Source organism: Amphiprion ocellaris, chromosome 8, assembly GCF_022539595.1.
Source record: "Amphiprion ocellaris isolate individual 3 ecotype Okinawa chromosome 8, ASM2253959v1, whole genome shotgun sequence".
In the NCBI taxonomy this organism is placed as follows: Eukaryota; Metazoa; Chordata; class Actinopteri; family Pomacentridae; genus Amphiprion; species Amphiprion ocellaris.
In genome coordinates this window covers 12598060-12619619 of record NC_072773.1, presented here as the reverse complement: position 1 = coordinate 12619619, position 21560 = coordinate 12598060, and the positions used below count along the sequence as shown (strand labels likewise).

At 38.7% G+C, this 21560-nt stretch overlaps 1 protein-coding gene across 5 annotated transcripts in view; it reads right to left on the bottom strand.

The window, feature by feature from the left end:
- ptpn11b (protein tyrosine phosphatase non-receptor type 11b) overlaps positions 1-21560 on the bottom strand; it is an 84567-nt gene that overhangs the window by 32397 nt on the left and 30610 nt on the right. For 2 of the 5 annotated variants that reach the window (XM_023268426.3, XM_023268428.3), the window contains exons 4-16: positions 21024-21216; positions 20252-20371; positions 19949-20062; positions 18625-18721; positions 18336-18415; positions 17399-17554; positions 16568-16699; positions 13533-13687; positions 10660-10727; positions 10416-10567; positions 9626-9726; positions 9390-9519; positions 112-3804 (exon numbers count right to left, since the gene is read on the bottom strand). In XM_023268426.3, the coding sequence (XP_023124194.2) occupies positions 9432-9519; positions 9626-9726; positions 10416-10567; positions 10660-10727; positions 13533-13687; positions 16568-16699; positions 17399-17554; positions 18336-18415; positions 18625-18721; positions 19949-20062; positions 20252-20371; positions 21024-21216 (1456 nt within the window). In that variant the 3' untranslated portion in view covers positions 112-3804; positions 9390-9431. Of the gene's footprint in view, positions 1-111; positions 3805-9389; positions 9520-9625; positions 9727-10415; positions 10568-10659; positions 10728-13532; positions 13688-16567; positions 16700-17398; positions 17555-18335; positions 18416-18624; positions 18722-19948; positions 20063-20251; positions 20372-21023; positions 21217-21560 lie in introns of those variants that run through there. The other 3 variants (XM_035947332.2, XM_023268427.3, XM_055012748.1) reach the window with 3 other exon arrangements.

The window sequence follows — 21560 nt, the reverse complement described above, 5'->3', positions numbered from 1 at the left end:
CCAAAAATAGAACAGCTGAGATTCTTCATCACCTTCTCCCAGTTGACAAACCACTCCAGATTTGCGGGCGAACGCACTACCGCAACAAGCAAAAAGTCACGAGGAACTTCATGTGGTGCCATCATAGATTTTTATTAAACTATATATTAATAAACCATTTCGATGCCAGTTCTGGCAGCTCATTGCATCAGCAGTTGCAGCCTGTACAGCAGAAAGGCGTCTGGGTGGAGCCAGTGCAAGAAGAAGAGCAAAGGGGAAGAATCTCCATGGAATCACATGGGAGCTCTAAGTATATCACAACACACTTCAGCCTTACTGCAACCAACACGGGAAGAAGGACAACAAAATCATGTTCAAGTAAATGTAAGAGGACAAGCAGAAAGAAATTACCATGTCACTACTGCACACCTCCACGTACACTGGTTCGACTCAGAGCCAGAACTGAATTACCAATGCTGAAATCACACTGATAAAAAAAAAAATACCTCAGATAAAATACAAAATGCAAGAATGAATAAAACAATTAGAAGTACATTATTTGAAACAAATGAAATGTATAAACACTGATGGCAAAAATCTAGTGCACTACCCAAAATATTTCCACAGCCAACGGACATCCACACAGCCTGAGGCCAAAGGTTCAGCGGTTTCACACTTTCAAGTACTAATGGTTCACCAAATCCTTAACAATTTGACGCATAGAGGCAAAGTGAAAAACGCTGAAAGATTTAAAATCCACAAGCCATTTCTCATTCATCGGGCTCAGAGAGGAAAACGACAAAAGGGAAAAGAGAGAGATTTAAATACCCTCAATGTTCAGATTCAACTGGGCAACATCAAAGTGGTGCAGCGTAATAACAACTGACATACCAGAGGCCTTCACTGACACATGGCAGCGATGTCTTTCATTTCACAAAACAGAGCCTTTATTCACATAAACAATCAACCAATAAAACACATGGCAGCAAATTATACTGGGAAAAGTTTCAAAACTGAAGACAAGTGACAGAAATCAGGAGATAGACTGAAACTCTTACAAACCTTCAAGAAACAAAGTTGCCTGACAGGATGAGCTGACTGCTGCAAATTATATTCAAAAGCATCAAATGACTGAATTCAGTGAAAGGGCTGAGCACTGTAGTTTGACCAGACTTAAATGAAACTGGCTAATTTATGACTGAAGGTAACAAGGTGAGTCCAGTCGGTGATTCTCCTTAACTTGGTTAGTTTCTGTTGCTGGAGTGGTATGATCACAAATGCCACTCATTTGTTGTTTAAGTTGATATTTTAAAAGTCCCACATGGTGAAAATAATTTTTTATTGTGTTTTGTCTGTTCAAAATTCTGAGGTGTAAAATAAAATGTGAGAATATGAAAACACTTACTGCAGCTTTCCCCTCCAATCCCCTGAACTAGATGGCCTCGCAACTTTACAAGACAGTCAAAGTTGAGTTGCATTTAGAGGTGGTGGAAACTTAAAGAATGACTTGAAACCAATAAACAAGCCGGTGGTTAAAATCAGTTTGTTCAAGTATCAAATATTGCCTGGAATGCAGCCCATTAATGCTACATGTTAGCCAGCAGACACTTAAGAATCATTTCCACGCTGCTGTTGTGGGCCGCTAAAATACCGATTTTATAACCACAATGTTGTCTGTCAAACTCACCACATGAGTTAAAAACAACGGCTGTGCTGTAAATTCTGGGATATTTCTAGGTAAAATGATTTAGAACTAATAAAAATATCTGCTGTCAATTAAAGATGGCGTTTTCTTCCTGAAGGGGGTGGGGACAGCAGCAGCATAGCTGTATTAAATGCAAGACACTGAAAAAGCCTGTTTGGAACAAGACTTAAGCCAGGAGTTATACAGTCATGGTAAAATGAACCATCTTTGTAGTATTTTGAACAGGCAAATTGAAAGACATGCTGTGGGACACGTGAGTTTTTTATTTTTGATTAACACAATTTGGGACCTTTAAAAATACAAATAGGCAGACAAGACATATCACCATGACATCTTCATTGTTTGTTTTTTTTTTTGTCTTTTTTGTTTTTTTTTCATGTTTTTAGGACCATTAAGTTATTACATTTCAAAAGAGCTAGGTCAGACTGCACCAACATATCTACGCTCGTATTTGAGCAGGATATTTTGGTACTTGTTCTGAAGGCTAAAAATAGCCAGCAGCAGCCAGACATCACAGAAGGCTCAGCGTGGCACGGCCCCACCATCTTCCTTATCACATCAATGACGCTGGCTTACTCGTCCCACTATCATCAAGCCTGGATTATGGCCATCTTCTAAATTACTTTTTGGAGACAAATCTATTCTTCAATCTCAGGCAGATGGCCATCTGGCCCACTGTAATCGTCCGCTTTCCTTTGTCTCCTTGTGACGATCTCCTCCGACAGATGTTGAACCAGATCAGACCTGCTGATTAACGAGGACAGCCAGTCAAACCAAACTGAGAGACGGCAGTCAGCCAAGCTCAACTCCAACCATCCATTCAGGAATCCTCTCAACCGTGTTTCCCCTAAAATATGGACTTCAAATTACGATTACAATCTAAATCCAAGTTACTGCTGGGGATGCTGCTTTGACGTATGTGTTAAAACATTATCTCCTCACCAGAACGCTCCTTTATAAATATATATGTATATATATTTAAATAAACATCATCACATATGTTACACAACCATGATACCATCAGCATTAATAAAAAATAACACCATAATGGAAAGAACCTAATTAAAAGGACAAAAAAAAACCCCAAAACAAAACAAACCCCCTTCCCCACCCCGACCTGATTTTCATGAATGAATTTTTTTATATAGTTGGACCACCGGAGACCATGTTCAGATGACAGACAGGACAGATGGTTATATCCCTGCATTCATTTACAGCACTATAAGTAAAAATGCCAATTTTGCCAAAGAACAAAAACATTCCAACCTATCTGCATTTGCAACAGCATATGAGATTGCATGCAGATCTTTCCAACAACGCTCTGATAATTAGCCACATCTCTGACAAAAAATAAAATAAAAATAGTCCACTTTTAAACCCAAAATTAAAATTACAATTGTTTTGAGGCTTTGAAGAAGAGAGAGTTTGTTTGTCCTTCTTGTGTCTCAGGACCCTGGAGCAGATTACGTAGCCGTCCTTGCTGTCACTCAGTGGCCACACTAATAACCACCACAACCTGAGAGACAGGGCGCACCAAAAACAGTCCCAGGTACGAGTTCAAACAACAGCCAGAACAGACAGAGAAAAGGGTATAATCAACTGAGTGATTTCTGGTGATGAGCGGACAGACAGCTTAGCTTTGAACTCATCTTGGGCCTGTACAGCTCCATTCAGTTTAGGCTGGGGAAGACGTTTAACATCTGTCATCCAAAGGAAAGACTGGTCGTTTCTCATGTCAAGGTGGGTCTCCAGGGTTTGGAAAGTAGCAACAGCAGAGATGTAACAGCAGGTTTAGAGAGGCTAGAGTGCAGACGCATCCTGTGACAAGGCACTTGTGCTGGTGAAGGGAGGAAGATGCTGGAACAGAGGTTGGAGGGAAAAGGGGGAGTGGAGAGGGGACAAGGGCCTGAAAGAAGGCACAACGCTGTGGAGTCCTCCCCTGTAAGGAGGGGAAGGCTTGACTCCAGACTGAGGTCCAGCAGGACGGCGGCAGCAGAGGATCAGCCCAGCACCTTCAGCCCAGGACAAGGTCCACAGATGTGGAGTGCAGTGTGGAGCACCACACTCCCTCCGCCCCACAGAGATTTTCAGGTGCTGACTAAGCGATGCAGCCGCTGAAGCTGAAGTAAACACAGACAGACAGTTCGACAAGCAGAGTTAATGGCTGGTGTCAGTTTGCATCCTGAGCACTAGGATCTGATGTAATTCAGGATATGGTGCTAAAAACAGGGTTTGCTCAGCTTACATTACACCTGCCAGTCTATCCAGGCAGGCTGAGACAGAGCCCACACAGCAAAAGTGTGTGTGTGTGTGTGTGTGTGTGTGTGTGTGTGTGTGTCTGTCTGGATTTTACTTTTTTTTTTTTTTTTTTTAGTTTAATGATGCGCCATGGTCCTGGAATAATCTTCAAAAAACTCTTCAACTAGAAGCGTTCATATCAATTAATGAGCTTAAGAATATCATAAAGAATACAGTGAAGGAGGAATGTAAATGCTTTTCTTGAGAGGTCACTGTCCTTAAACAGCTGTCAATCTGTTATAAGGGGAGGGCCTTCAGTCAGTCAAATGGTTAAGAAAGTAAAAATCATCATTGCTTTTATAAAGCCATTGAAGAGCATTTTAAAACAAAACACAGAGCAAAATAACAAAAAAAGAACACTAGCCTGGCCTTTGTGAGGCAGTTATCAAAATGAAGTAGGAATAATGAGGATGTCACAAAGGTATTATTTAATTGAACGGTATCAGCACAAATATAAGCCTGAGGTTTTGTTTAAATAAACCATCACATACACTACCATACAAAAGTTTAGGGTCACTTAGAAATGTCTTTATTTTTGAAAGAAAAGCAGGAACAACAGGAAAAATGCACATTTTATATGGTTTTGTGCTGAAATATGACAAAACATAAAATGTTCTATATTCAAATTCCAACTACCGTTTGAGGTTAATTGATTATTCTAAATTTGCCCGTAGGTGTGAGTGCGAGTGTGATTGTTCATCCTGTTTTAAATTACTGTATTGTTTTTAAGTTATTTTCTTGTTTGTTTGTTACAAATAAACTTTGACTGATTGATTGATTGATTAATATTTTTATGTAATGCTATGGTGTTACAGCTGCATATGTATTCTTATTACATTACAACCGTTCAAAAGTTTGGAGCCACTTAGAAATGTCCTTATTTTTGAAAGAAAAGCATTTTTTGATGAATATAACATCTTTGCACTTTTAAACTTTATTTTTATTTTTATTTTTTCTGTTAAGCCACTTTATCCTCATCTCTCACCCTTGTATATATTGTAAATATTATTACTATTGTTCTATTATTATTTTATTCTTATCTCTACGTCTACTGTTACATAAGCTGCTGTAACAATGTAAATTTCCCCTGGAGTGGGGAGAAATAAAGAACTTTATCTTATCTTATCTTATCTTAAGTAATCAGAAATACAGTCTAGACATTGTTAATGTGGTAAATGACTATTCTAGGTGGAAACGGCTGTTTTTTTAATGGGATATCTACATATGGGTACAGATGCTACATTGTGTTAGCTAATGGTGTTGAAAGACAAATTGATGATTAGAAAACCTGTGTGCAATTATGTTAGCACATGAGTAAAAGTGTGAGTTTTCATGGAAAACGTGACATTGTCTGGGTGACTCCAAATTTTGAATGGTAGTAAAGGTGTTGTAATTTAAATTTTTGGTGATTTTACACTTGACCGAGAGATCTTGTTTTTAAATTTCTGACTTGAAATCACTTAAACAGGTAACAACAAAATGCAAAGACATTGTGTGAGAAATGATAATGATGAATTTGAACTATATCAATTTTGATCATTAACATTTTTACTAAAAATGCCATTTCCAGAATTATTCATACATCAAAGCTGATGGGACCTTGGACTCTGGCTGGGCCGCTCCAATATGCTGATTCTTTGTGTTTTAAACACTGCTTGAGCACTTTGGCGGTATGTTTCAGATGACTGTACTGTTGGAAGGTCTGCTGACATGTTACTACCAGAACTAATCAGGATCATCAGGATGGTCTTGATGGTGACTCAGATTTTTCTTGGCCTCTCACACTACCATTCTCACCAGCACAGGGGTTGCTTTTGGCTTTTGGCATGTGAGAACACTTGAATGTGGCTTTATAGCTTTTCTCCATCTTGTGAGACACTCTCTCAGTAATGGACTCTTGCAGAGCTAACTAAGCTCTTTTTAGGCTTTAGTCAGGACACGCAGTTAACCAGTAACTGACTAGAGAATTAGTGCATCAGCTGTTCTCAGTGTATTTGAACCCTCTAAAACAGGGGCGTCAAATATACGGCCTGTGGGCCAAAACTGGCCCACCAGAGGGTCCAATCTGGCCCGCGAGATGACTTTGCAAAGTGTAAAAATTACAGAGAGCACATTAACTGCAAATTAGAAAATTTGTAAATTTAAAATAATTTGTAGACCTTGACAAGTTGTTTTGATCATAAAGTAAAATACTAGATTGTTCAGTTCCAGATAGCTGTGACGAAGTGTTATGTGCCGTTGTAGATACTCTGTGATCTGAAAGCTGTAATGTGTAAATGATAAACAGACATAATGTTGTTGAAATTTCACTTATTTTTCTTAAGGAATTTCAGGTTCATAATGTTTTGTAAAAAGATAGTTCCTTATTATTCCTTTATTTGCTGTAGTTTTCTTGTCTTTTTTTTGTCAAGTAGGTCTGACACATTTGTACTGTGCAACCATGGATGTACAAATTGCGTTTCTACTAGTTTGCTTTCTATGTCTTCTGGAACTTTTAAAAATCACATCTGGCGATCCGTTCAGCCACAGCTCCATCATTTACCCTCGAAATCTGCTGTTGGCGCATAGCCAGACCAAGCCGCCGTCGTGGGAGAGACCAGGCATCCTAGCTGAGCTCCGCAGGAGGATGAGAGGATGCCAGGCAGGAGTGAAGTGTCAGGAGAAGAGGAGACGCTACAAGTCATCCATCCCGTCCGCAATTATGGGGAATCTGAGGTCTCTCCCTAACAAGATGGAAGAGCTGGCAGCGCTGACCAGGCTGCAGTGGGAGTATAGGGAGAGCAGCCTCATGATGTTCATGGAGTCATGACTGAACGAACTCACCCCGGACTCACTTTTAACTCCGGACGGTTTTCACCTTGTCAGAGCGGACTGGGCGGTGAGGGAGAGTGGTAAGAGAAAGGGTGGGGGCCTCGTGATGTATGTGAATGAGAGGTGGTGTAATACAGGACACATCAGCATTAAAGAGCAGCTCTGCACTAAAGATGTAGAACTACTGGTGGTCAGTCTGCGTCCGTTCTATCTGCACCGGGAGTATTCACATGTAATAGCTATTACTGAATACATCCCTCCCTCGGCTGATGCGGCTGCAGCCTGTGAACTCATCCATAGTGAAGTGTCCCAGCTGCAAACATCTCACCCTCAGTCTCTTATCATCCTCTCAGGAGATGTAAACCATACATTGCTCTTTGCCACTCTCCCCACATTCAAACAGTATGTGACCTGCCACACGAGAGACAGTTAAACCTTGGACCTACTGTATGCAAACATCAAGGATACATACAGCTCCTCCTCCCTCCCCCTCACTGGAACGCTCCGATCACAACCTGGTGAGACTGCAGGCCATTTACATGCCTATGGTGAAGAAACAACCTCCAACCATAAAGTATGTGAAGAAATGGTCTGATGAGGCCACTGAGGTGCTGCAGGACTGCTTTGACACCACAGACTGGGATGTGCTGTGTGGTCCACACGGTGAGGACATTGATTCAGTGACGGACTGCGTTACGGATCATATTAACTTCTGTGTATAGAACATCGTACCAACCAGGAAAGTACGGTATTTCTCCAACAACAAACCCTGGGTGACCCCGGAACTGAAAGCCCTGCTGAAGGAGGAGAGGAGAGTTTTTGGATCTGAGGACAAAGAGGAGCTGAGGAGGGTGCAGAAGGAGATAAAGAAGAAGATCAGGGAGGACAAGGCCAGCCAAAGGACCAAGATGGAAACTCACTTGCAGAAAAATAACGCAAGGGAGGTCTGGAGAGACCTGAGAGCCATCTCTGGTTACAGCAGAGGTCGTGAGAGGGGAGCTTCAGCAGGAGACCGGGAGTTGGACAACGAACTGAATCTGTTCTTTAACAGATTTGACTCTGCTTCCACCCCTGAAACTCCACTCATCAAAGCACCAACTAGCCAGCTCCTTCTTCACACCTCAGCTCTATACCACCAACGGACGAACACCAACAGACGAAGGAGATGGTCATCAACTTCCACAGGAAGATGACACCTCAGACTGCACTGGTGACCATCTAGGGTTTGGACATTGAGATGGTGGACTCGTACAAACACCTGGGTGTTCGCCTCAACAATAAAGTGGACTGGACACATAACACAGTGGTCCTGTACAAGAAGGGCCGAAGTCGTCTCCACCTGCTGAGGAGACTGAGGTCCTTTGGAGTGTTCAGGACTCTGCTCTGGACATTTTATGACCCTTGAACTAAAATGAGTTTGACACCCCTGTTCTAGAACACTGGAGAAATTATTAGGGCCATTTGTAATGATATACAGGCTGCATTTTCTCAAAGAAAAAAATTAGGGCGTTTGAAAGAAATCTTTGTTTGTTTTTTGTTTTTAAATCTTGTAATTTATAACAACAAAACCCCAACAAAAACAAAATATAAATTGACGACAAATCAAAATTTAGCATTGGTGTAACTGTAAATCAAGGTGTTAATGGAATCAAAGGTCCACAAATTTTAGTCAAATACCTCAAAGACCCTCACTTCCAAGAACACATGCAGGACAGAGAGTCTATTGTTGCCTAAAGGTTTACAAAGTCTATTTACCCACGAAACAACTGAACTTGGCATCGAACCAGGTTTGGTACAAAAAACAATAAAATGATGTATAAAAAATTATATTCAAACTTAGACAGAATACAAGAGCCCATGAAAATTATATCTTTCTAAATAAATTAATTAAATCAGGGTTGGTAATTTTTCACCGTAACAACTTACAGAGAATCTGAGAAATATTAAGGTGCTATATTTTGAGTATTTCAAAACACAAAAGGGCTGTTTAAAATGTCCAGACATGCGTAAAATATGCTAAATTAATAAAACGCACACGTTAAATACATTCACTGCTAATGAAAACAGCATTGAGCATATGCCTTGTGGTGATGAGTTATGGTTCATTCACTATAACACTGGTGAGCTCCCTCTCTATTGTCCTGTACTAGTCCCTATAAGACAGAAAAGAGTGAGACTGTGAGAACTGAGGTTGGTTATGATTTGAGCCTAAATTGAATCTTTTGTTGCTTTAAGAGAGAGCTCTGGTTTTCTGTAACTCAGCTACTCTTGCCCACCTTATAATTTGCAACTTGAAAATGAAAGAACATTACTCATCGACTTAGATGAAAAGAATGAATTTGATTTACTGGAAAAAAAAGGTCTACCTGCTATCAGTGGAAAAGCACACTGAGTTTCGATTATAGGGGAAAATTTGGTTTCACTGACACATCGACCTGGGCCTTAAGTTCTTGATTTTTCCACCAAAAGCTACTTTTCGACCTTAATCTAGACCTTTTACAAAGTGCTACCAAAAAATGTAAAACAACAAAACAATTTCTACTCCCATACAAAAGGGAAATGCAAATGATGGAGAGTGAATTGAACAGACACTTACAGAGAGGCAGACAGGGAGTAGTGGAGGTCCACAGCAACAGTTTTACCTCCTGGTGTTACTGCTGAAAGACGTTTGAGGGGTTTTGAAGTTTATGTTCTCGTACACACTCGATGAATCATCATTTGTCACCCTACAGTAACACAGAAAATAATCATTAACAAAACAAGAATTCCAAACAAGTTTTCTGCTATGGTTCTGTGACTGCATGTCAGATGGTTTCTCATGCCGGAACTTACACAGAAGAAGAGCGGGAGGAAGCCATGTTGGGTTTGGACCTTGAGTTTGTCATCTGGGGATATTTGATATTGGAATATTCTCTCTCCTTCATCTTATTCCTCTGAAAGTAACAAAGTCAATCAGGACAATGTAAAAGACAAGATCCTATGATGTTTAAAACCTTAATTTCACTTTAAGTCTCTGAACCCCAAATCCTGTCACTGTGTTTGAAAAGTATTAATAATACTAATAATCCATGGATTTGTTAAAGATTTCTGCATCATTGCGAGATAGCGGCACAGTGTCACTGTAACTATAACTACAAGTGAACACTACATCAGCTGCCTGCTCATGATCACATGATTGCAGTCCTACTACAAATCCACCACTGCGTATTTATCAGTTGGAAATGATACAAAGAGCAATTGACTAAATTGTAGGGGTGTTTCTGAGTCCCATCAATTCCCGTCGCTCGCTACACATGTAGGCCACACGATTTGGTATCCGTACATAACTTACACATGCAAAACACACACCTGTGCTCAGTGCAAGGTCATTTTGTTTGTGGGTACATCTATATTGAATGGCCACATTCTATAGTGCCGTAATTTCTGCCACAAATTCTTCCAAGATTTCAGCTTTCGGAAATGATACAACGACTGAGCAGTCTTGCCCGAGTACTGCGCTCTCTGAGTGCTTTTCTTGTTAACACTGTAATGACCGACTGACTGTGATACACTTTAATGTCTAGTTTTGTATGTCTCTCTTTCAGAGGTCACTTTGTAGTTGAACCTTGGCGTAGCTAAATACCTGCTCCTCTTCCAGTCTCTTCTGAGCTGTGTCAATGTACTGCTGCACAGCCATGTAAATGAACTTATACTGGGCTTCTGTCTGCACCATGCCGGACCTCTGCTGCCGTACCCTCTGGATGGTCTTAGGGATGTCAATGTCACAGTCAAGACCTTGAAAACAACAAATCAGAAATTAGTGAAGGTGTGGTAAAAAGATCGAGTGTGTAATAAATAAAATCCAGAGGATTAGTTTCATATCTCACCTTGGCGGTTAATAATGTCAATAAGGATGTCAATGACGATAATAGTGCCAGTTCTGCCAATGCCTGCACTGTAGTGACAGAGAAAAAGTCAAAACCATGTGCTGCTTTAACACAGCATCAATGCCCAGATGAAAAATAGACATTTATTTTTTAAGAGAATATTTATATTATTCAGTTATGAAAAGTGGTACAATAGCATAATGGGCAGAAGAGTTTTCTACGTGACAATGGAAATGACACATTCGAATCACTTGCTAACAGCAAGTAAAAGCATTTTTTTTTCAAATTTCTGTAAGTATCACATACACTACTGTTCAAAAATTTTGGGTAACCCACACAATTTCATGTAACTCACACTTTTATTCATGAGCTAACAAAATTGTACAAGGGTTTTCTAATCATCAATTAGCCTTTCAACACCATTAGCTAACACAATGTAGCATTAAAACACAGGAGTGATGGTTGCTGGAAATGTTCCTCTGTATCCCTATGGAGATATTCCATTAAAAATCAGTCATTTCCAGCTACAATAGTCATTTACCATATTAACAATGTCTAGACTGGATTAATGTAATATTATCTTCATTGAAAAAATGCTTTTCTTTCAAAAATAAGGACATTTCTAAGTGACCCTAAGCTTTTGAACGGTAATGTATAAAAACAGAGTTAGATCTCTGTGTGAGCTATGTTTAACTGAATGCTATTTTCCCCACAATAATGACAATAATTTATCAGCAACCAGCTGTTTAGTGAAAGAAATGAGTCAGATCTGTTCTGTCAGTTTGTCATCTTGTTTGTAGTACATGTCTGTGTGGGTGTGTGGAGTGAAAGGCATGAAAGAACACCAAACTGACATACATTACAATACATTACAACATTTGCTGTCACCATGTTTGCTGCTGTTACATTGCTAATATTTATATTCTACTCTATTTATATTCTACATGCAAACAATAAAACAAATTCTAAATAGATACTTAGACATCTAGAAATCAAGCAGGAATTTTTAAAATTCACAACATCTACAAATCTAAGTTAAATTTGAAGTAGTTACAATCTTTAGGTTTGGATAAATTTACTTACTGCATGTCAAATTGTAATTTGGAGTTTTGTTAGGATAAGGAATTTGAGGTGACAATCTTTGTAAGAAAGAACCTGGTTCTTACAGTTTTGCTTTGTTAAAGCAAATCTTCACAGAAAGCATTCATTATCATGAAATTAATTGGTGCTACTTTGTTAAAGAGTTATTGTCAATAATAGGGTAAAATTTTGAACCTTAATTACAGTGCACCCAAGTGGCCAGTTGTAATGTATAAAGGTATGTTTAGTGAGAAAAACTGAACATGTTGACTTATTGTTTTATTGAAACTGAGTGAGCATGAAGGAGAAGAACAAAGCAAAGATGCAGATGGGTTTAGTCATGCAGAAATATTTAAGAACAAGCCACCCAAATTAAGATGCAATGTTTTTGTGGTAGTTGTGAGCTTTTCTAATTTCTTTAAATGCATTTATTATTCGACACTGTTCCAAACACTCCCATATGTGACTTGACATTGGGAGTCTCTGATGGTGATACAATGGTCTAGTCACTTAGAACCTGAACTGTGGTGCAGTGTGGCTGCTTCACCCTGGTCACCCTTTGTGGACCTCCAGGTTTTACTTGTTCCCTATATTTAGTGTACATCAAGGTGAAATCAGATCTTTATTTATTTTTATTTATTGTTTTATATGTGGACTGCACAGTGGCTTGGTGGTTAGCACTTTGGCCTTGCAGTTAGAAGATCCCCAGTTTATGTCCCAGCTTTCCCGGGGACTTTCTGCATGGAGTTTGCATGTTCTCCCTGTGCATGCAAGGTTTTTTTCCGGTACTCCGGCTTCCTCCCACAGTCCAAAATATGCTGAGGTTAACTGGTAACTTTAAATTGTCCATAGGTGAATGTGAGCGTGATTGTCTGTATATGTAGCTCTGTATATTGGTGACCTGTCCAGGGTGTCACCTACCTTCACCTAAGTCAGCTGGGATGGACTCCAGCCCCTCGTGACCCTAATGAGGATTAAGCGGTGTATAGATAATGGATGGATGAATGTTTTAAATGTGTAAATATACTTGTGTATGGTTTTACTGTCTGTGTACCTTGATATACAGGCCTTACTGTGATTAAATTGAAAACAAACCTTTTATCTCCTTGTCTTTATTTAAAAAATAGGTGATTATCAATAATTATTGATATGGGCAAAAAACTTTTTTTTAGATCCATTACCCAGTCCTAAGTTGTAGTCCATCCATCTCAAGGTTGGACTTTTCATATTATTCTGAGCCACTTTTCTCCTCAGCACAGTCGTTAAGAGTGGTTTATTGAGTTACCACAGCTTTTCTGTCAGTTCCAGTCATTTCAAAACTGCCAATAACTGGATATTGTTTGTTTCTCACTATTCTGAGTAAACTATAGAAGCTGCTATGTGAGAAAATACCTGAAGATCAGCAGTTTCACAAATACTCAAACAAGCCCTTCTGGCATCAATAGTTCTGCCACTCATCCCACTTTTTCAATGTTGATGTTTTGATGTGACCTGAATTGAAGCTGTATTTGTATGATTTTAGACACTGCAGTGCTGCCACATGATTGATTCATGGGGTAACTACATGAATATGCAAGTTTACAACAATGCCTTATAAAGTTCTCAGTTAGTAGCTGTGTGTATAAACAGGAGTGTACTGTAGGAGATTATCTGCTGAGAGCCAGGACTGTATAGCAAATCACATTTCTTATTTTTTCTCTTTTAGTTAAGTTGTAGTGTAACTGCTCTTATTCTCTTTTACCCAAACCTGAAACATCCCATCATAAAACATTGTCCCATCTTTCTCGCTGTACCTGCAGTGGACAACAATGGGTCCAGTGTCTGGAATGGTGCTCTGGGTGCGGTTGACTTCTTCCAGGAACCAAAGGACACCGCCGGGTTCATTGGGCACTCCGTGGTCCGGCCAGCTCAGGTACTGATAGTGCCAGATGTACCTCAAAGGCTCCTTCTACAGCAAAAAAAGATATCAACTGTGTACATTTACATCATTATTTCTTACATTTTTAGCGTAATACGCTTCATAAGGCTTCAAGCCTTTTTGTCACCATACAAGCTGTACAGTGTTGGTAAAACATTCAGACTCCTCTGTAAGAAAGAGAGAACAAAATCTACAGTCTCTATTCCAAAGTTCTGCCAAACCTAATGTGTCACATTCAGTTTGATTTAGCAAATACAGATAGATACTTTCCAAAGTCATATTAATCCTTGTTGGCTGACACCACATTGATTATTGTACTGTGACGTGGTACCTTCTGGTAATCAAGTGTAGACTTTGTTGCTGGAACCAGCACTGTGGTAACACAGTGATTACACAACTTCTAATTCCCTTGAAGGCTAGGATATACTTTCATACTAAATAAAGATTGTGTATTCTTTCACTAATTTCTTACAGAGGCATGCAGAGGAACTAATGCTTGTGACCAGCATGGCATATTTAAGCGAGCAGAACCCCATCCAGAATAAAATGTAAACAGACATAAAAAAATTATATTTTACACTTGTTAGTGTTGTTTCTGTGAAACCAACTCATTGCTTTGGAACTGAATTTGCAGGAATGTGGACCAACTACTGTTTCCACTTTAGTCCCCTAGTGAGAATGATTTAGCTGGACATATATCTATTGAGACTTTACATCTGAAAACTTACACTTACACCAAAACTGGATATCTATCTAGAGATAGATAGATAGATAGATAGATAGATAGATAGATAGATAGATAGATAGATAGATAGATAGATAGATAGATAGATAGATAGATAGATAGATAGATAGATAGATAGATAGATAGATAGATAGATAGATAGATAGATAGATATAGGACATTGCAAAAAAAGGGAGGATTGTTGAGTGCTGCTTATGGCTCCAAAACAGGTGTGAACAATGGGTAAAAAGCAGGTGCTCTACAAGGACCAGGCCCGCGGATGAATAGAAATACAGAAAAAACTTGCTGAAGCAGTAACTGTGACTTGAACTGAAGCAAGAAAAGTCCGAGGCACTCTGTACTTACTCAATTAAAAGTCCTTTATTAGCTACATGGACACCACCAACATGTTTCGACACCAAGTCTTCGTCAGGGCAACATTTGTAAATGAACTGAACAGCAGGAAGTCTACTTTTAAAAAACACTTAACAGGAAGTCACATGATCGTGTGTGGTCATGTGACTCCACCCAAGTATTCATTCATAAAAGACAAAAAAATATATACACTTTGGAATATTTTCACAGAACAATAGGCAAGCATATCATCCATAATGCATAAATAAAGCTCATTATGTAACACTATATTTCAATAATAAACCATGATGCATCATGTTAACATATAGAAGAAAATAAATAATGAAAAAATTACTGACTGCAAGGCACTGTGTGTAGAATAGGAAACAGTGGCATGAAACAGTGAGTAAACCCTCATCATCAAAGACAATCATTCAGAACACATTAATATATTTACAGAAACGGAGAAAAGTCTATTTCTTCATTTAGTCCAGGGAATTGCACACAGATCAATCGTTCTACACATTTTATGGACTCTACATGCACCTACACTTTTAAATGTCGTTCTTTTGCAAACTGTAATACAACACATGTGGTATACCGACTGGACTGTGTTTGTGGGTGTTTTTACATTGGTCGCACAAAAAGAAAACTGAAAGAGCGTTTTGCAGAACACAAATATGCTATCCGTAAAGGAAACATGGAATATCCGATTGCAAAACATTTCAAGAACATGACCCACACAAACATTAATGAACTCACAATCATGGCAATTGAAGTTATTGAGAACACTCCCCGAGGGGGTGACAGGTTGAAAAGATTATTGCAGAGGGAAACCTTCTGGATCCACTCTTTGAAAGCAACTGTGTTCCCTGGACTAAATGAAGAAATAGACTTTTCTCCGTTTCTGTAAATATATTAATGTGTTCTGAATGATTGTCTTTGATGATGAGGGTTTACTCACTGTTTCATGCCACTGTTTCCTATTCTACACACAGTGCCTTGCAGTCAGTAATTTTTTCATTATTTATTTTCTTCTATATGTTAACATGATGCATCATGGTTTATTATTGAAATATAGTGTTACATAATGAGCTTTATTTATGCATTATGGATGATATGCTTGCCTATTGTTCTGTGAAAATATTCCAAAGTGTATATATTTTTTTTGTCTTTTATGAATGAATACTTGGGTGGAGTCACATGACCACACACGATCATGTGACTTCCTGTTAAGTGTTTTTTAAAAGTAGACTTCCTGCTGTTCAGTTCATTTACAAATGTTGCCCTGACGAAGACTTGGTGTCGAAACATGTTGGTGGTGTCCATGTAGCTAATAAAGGACTTTTAATTGAGTAAGTACAGAGTGCCTCGGACTTTTCTTGCTTCAGTTCAAGTCACAGTTACTGCTTCAGCAAGTTTTTTCTGTATTTCTAGATATAGGACATTGTTCACAGCGTACACGAACAACAAAAAGTGACCAATTCTTTCTACCTTTGCTACTTATTGTGTAAAAGTATGAACCACAAAAAGCTTTTTTATTTCACATTCAGTGCAAGAAAACTGTGCTTTCTAAAAATCTCTGTGCACTTTTGCAATCTACTTTTTCTGTATCTGCTTCTTGTGAGATCCATGCAGTCGATCCTAACATAAGCACAGGCATGTGCTGCAGGATTGTGTGTGTGTGTGTGTGTGTGTGTGTGTGTGTGTGTGTGTGTGTGTGTGTGTGTGTGTGTGATTGTGTGTGTGTGTGTGTGTGTGTGTGTGAGGGGCTAGATAATCTGACCCTCGGTCAGTAGGTCAGCTCAGACTGAGCACACAGCCTTCCTTACCCGGTCCAGACGTGTCACCTCCAGCTTCCTCAGGATGTAGTCTTGAGCTGGCCGCTCGTCCACGTTCCTCACCAGCACCTTTCCAAACTCCTTCATGCCGTGGAGGTCCGGCCAGTAACGTACACATTTATTCTAAATCAGAGCAAAATCGCACAGAGAGAGAGACGGAGAGACAGAGGGAGGGTGGTGGGTATTAGGAGATCTAACGAACCAGCTCAAGCAGCTTTTCAATCAGCTTAACTGTCATACTATCCTTGTCAGCCATCTCCCTACTCACCCCCACACAACACACACACACACACACATCATCATCATCATCCCAATCCTTAGAATTAGTTACTGCCTTCAAATAATGTCCTTCTTCTGAAATGTCAAACAAAATGGCTGACTGCAATGTGGACTTGGAGGTCAACACCTGCATTTCACAGCAGACATTAAACATACAGTGAAGGATTTCTACAGCGAAGGATCTCTAATTCAAAGTGGGTAAAGGGGATATGATAGGATTGACAGGAGACCACATTTTAAACAGTCACATCGGAAAGCATTAAAGATTTCTCTGGGATAAATTAACCGTTGGAAACCTTTGGGATAATGTAAATACACAAGAAAACAAAACATACAACATTGGTCTAGTTAATTTAGACATTTTAATGCAGAAATGTTACATATACCTTTAGGTCTACGTGTTTGAGATCAAACATTTACAATAAATCAATTACCTCTCTAGTTCAAGATACTAGATGTGTAGAAGCAATCACAGAGTTGCATCAGCCCTCAGCTAAACTACACAACTAAAAATCTACTTGACGTTTAATGCAAACTGCTCACCCTTCCTCGCTCCATCTCCTTTGTGGTCATGACAATGACGTGCGTATTCTCCTGATACACCATCTTCCAGAAGTCAGTGACTGTATTCTGTAGGCACCCTTGTGTGGCAATGAAGACTTTGCCCTCCTCCACATGGCGCCCCTCTTCATGCATACTCTGTTTGAATGAAGTGGTTTGAAGATGAAAGAAGACAAGCATCTCATATGAGTGCGTAATGATGCACTAGCTAATGCTGGATTAAATATATAGAAATACATGAACCCTCTGAATTCCAAGTAGTTTCTGGGTGTTTTTTGTTTCTGTCACATTTTTACTCACTGTGGGCTCATTTTTTTTGACTGCAACATAAAATCAAATCCTGCACCTCTGCTGAAACAGCACAACCATAACCACGCCATAATGCCATAAATCAGTTAAAAGTTGAATTTGTGTTTTTACCAAAATTGAAAAACACTGAAACCCACATATACAACATTTTCCAAATTGAAACAGGTGTTAGCGGTACTGGAAGAAAAAAAAAAAAAAAGGCAGCTCTGCCTCCTACAGACATTTCACTACTTACATATTTAATTTGTTTCCATACAGTTTAGCTAAAAAGTCCCTGAATTTTTAGCCACACAACTGTTTATGGCAGCAAACTGTAATGGGTCAGCGATTAGAGTGAGAAGTTCAGAATTGGTAGTATTTTTTTTTTCCTTACAAAATCTGGTTAGTTTTAAACTTAGGCTTTGGTTAAGTTACCCGATGGAATGGGATGTCACAAATGAGTATCACCCAGGGTCATTGGAAAGTTAGTTTCCGTATTTACAGTTATCGCTGATGAATATAATTTTCACACTTTTTAAAAGAGCGATGACTCAGTATCATGTATTGCTGCTATCTTTCGATTAATCACAGTTCCTGATACATTTTCCTGTCTAATGCTGAGCAGACTCACTCTGATATAGTTGGCATTGATGTAGTCTGAACCAGGAACATCTGGATCCATTTCCCTGATTTCAACACGTGTTGTGTCAACTAAAAGCACAAAGTTAAACTTATTAATACACAAAGACAAATCTACAGTTTACTGAGATCACACAACCTAATGAAAGTGATGGACTGTTAGCTATCAGAGCAGTATCTTCATGCTCTGTTAGGCCTCTATGTTGCCTCTCAACTATTTGTGTCATAATTTCCACAGGAAGGTGGAGAGACAGGAAATGGCAGGTTGCTGTGTGACTCACAGGGGAGGATATTCTTGTATCTGTTTTTACTCTTGTTTTCTGGCTTTTGGCCTTCTTTCCGGGGATACAGAAGTTTGCACTCCTGCTGCTGAAGTACCTGAGAGTCAATTGCAAAAGAAAAATGAGAATAGAAGACAATTATTATGATTGTTTTAATTAGAAATAGTTAAAAATTAGAGAAAATCCACTATAATACAACAGCCAGTTCTGAAGACAATAACGTTTGAATATTGCTCTAAAGCATGTAATGGGCCTTTAATGCAGCAGGGGTCACCCTGGAGTGCAACAGAAAAAACTGCATATTTCAGTATTCAGGCCGTACAATGAAGAAAAAGCATTTCACTATGCAGCATGAATCTACAGCTCCTTATCTGTAATGATTAAAGCCTAGTATATGCCACATAAACAAAGCCAGTCAGGCTATTTAATATCCTTGCACTGTTCTCCTGATGTTATTTCCAAATAATACACTATGTGTCTCATCTATGAGAAACATAGATATACACAAGTTTTAATGTTGTGTATATTATGTAGGTAACACACACACTCTAACACAGAATACGCAATAAGAAAAGTAAATTCAGTGAAACAAGGATTATCATCTCAATAAGGATTTCAAACTTGGAGCAGCTAATCCAATAACAAGACAAACCTACACTGTATAAACCTTATATTGGGCCTGTAAATACCACATAACAATTTACTGCCTAATGTGTCCCGGTACAATACAAATGGTTCACATTATTAACCTGTTGTTGCATGAAAATCACATTACAGAAATATGCACAAGTTAAGCTTCAACCAGCATCATTACTGAAAGGTTAAGGCAGCAGAGATGCATTTAGATTTCCCACTGTAGACAAGAAAACAAATAACTGAGGGAAAAAAAACATACACATAAGACTATAGAAATGGATATGAAACAGATAACAACGGAAGTCATTAGTGAACAAAAGACCTACCATATGACATCTAAAATTATATTTATATGACAAATTCATTATATGAGATACTGTATACTCTAAGCTAGAATAATAATAATATAACATAAATCTGTTTTGGAAGGGGTGTGTTATAAAAGGGCTCCTAAAAACATCACCCTTAAAACATTGTCCAGTACCTAAAATTTAATCCAAAGGCAGGTGGCACTCAAAAGAGTCATTCACATGAATCAGTTTCTAAAAGTTTCTTGAAACCTCTCGCTCTGAACTGAAGTCGCATTTAAAAGTTGAACACAGTGCCTTTTAAACAACTGCAACAATATTAACTGAGACATAAATTTCACATCATCATCGATGATGTTTCTTGCAGTGAAGCTACATACCTCAAATTCTTCCCAGAATCCTTGTTTGGGTTTCTCAGAGTTGTCTGCTACTTTGTTGAGCTCTCGTACCCGGTTCTCAATGTTGGCAGCGTTTATCCTTGTGGCATTAAAGGGCTATTGTTGCCACATTGGGACAAGAAGATTAAATTAGTCGACAGAACAAAACAACTTAATCTAAACTGAAAGTAGCATTTTCATGTGGTTTAATATTAATCCTAATATTTCAGCGTTTTCACTAACCTTTAAAGTACTACAAGATTTACCAGATTGGAAGCTTTTGTTTGTAAGATTTCTCTTCCATACCTGTTTGAGGTGCACTACGATGCCACTTTTCTCCACCATGGGGTTCTTCTTGTAGTGATCCACCAGGTCAGCCAGGGTGTCGAATCTCTCCCCACCGCCAACGTCGTACTTGCCGTCCTGCTGAAGACAAATATTGATAATTCAGCTACAGCAAGCGTAGGTCTGAGGAGTTGATCAAATGGAAAGATAAATCATGACCTGCTTAAAAATACATGACTCAAAGGATTAATTTGAGTGGTGAACTCAGGGAGTCTAGGCACTGTATGCCTCCAGGCTCAACACACCTAAGCAATACTTATCAATATAACATTGTTTTTTTTATATATATATATATATATATATATATATATATATATATATATATATATATATATATATATATATATATATATATACACTACCATTCAAAAGTTTGGGGTTTCCACGAAAACTTGCATTTTTATTCATGTGCTAACATAATTGCACAAGTGTTTTCTAATCATCAATTAGCCTTTCAACACCATTAGCTAACACAATGTAGCATTAGAACACAGGATTGATGGTTGCTGGAGATGGACCTCTGTACCCCTATGGAGATATTCCATTACTGATCAGCCGTTTCCAGCTAGAATAGTCATTTCCCACATTAACAATGTCTAGACTGTATGTCTGATTAATTTCACGTTAACATCATTGAAAAAAAATATTCTTTCATTAATAAGGACATTCCTAAGTGACCCCAAAATTTTGAATGGTAGTGTATATACAGGTGGCTTGAAATTAGTTATCTCACCTGATAGCGTATCATAACATGGGTAACCTTGGTCTTGCGGTCCACATTCTCGTGTTTCTCCTCATTGGTGAGAACAGAGAGGACAAAGTCTCCTGGTTTGCTCTGGCTCTCCCGTACCAGGAAGCTGCCAGCTTTGCCTTTGTCTGTGAGCAGTTTCTCTGCATCTCGTCCAGATAGGTGTCCATGGTACCACCTGGAGAAGAGAGAAATTTCATATTATAATAAGGTGTGATTAAAGAAACAGGGTCTAATGGCAAGAATGAAATCAGCTGAATTGTGTTCTTTTTCTCAAAAATACAATTAAAGATGTTAAGAACTATAAATCCTGACCATACATTTGAAAAAAATGTTCTGAACTAGATGATCATTATTGATGCCATGTAGTAATATGCTAATACATTGCACTGATGTTTTTTATTTTATTTATGCCGCAATACAAGGGCTGATCAAAAAATGTGAGATTGTTCAGAGTCACAGAGTCATGATGTCACATGACACCATGCTATCTACCAGTGTTACACATATTTTTGTGAACAC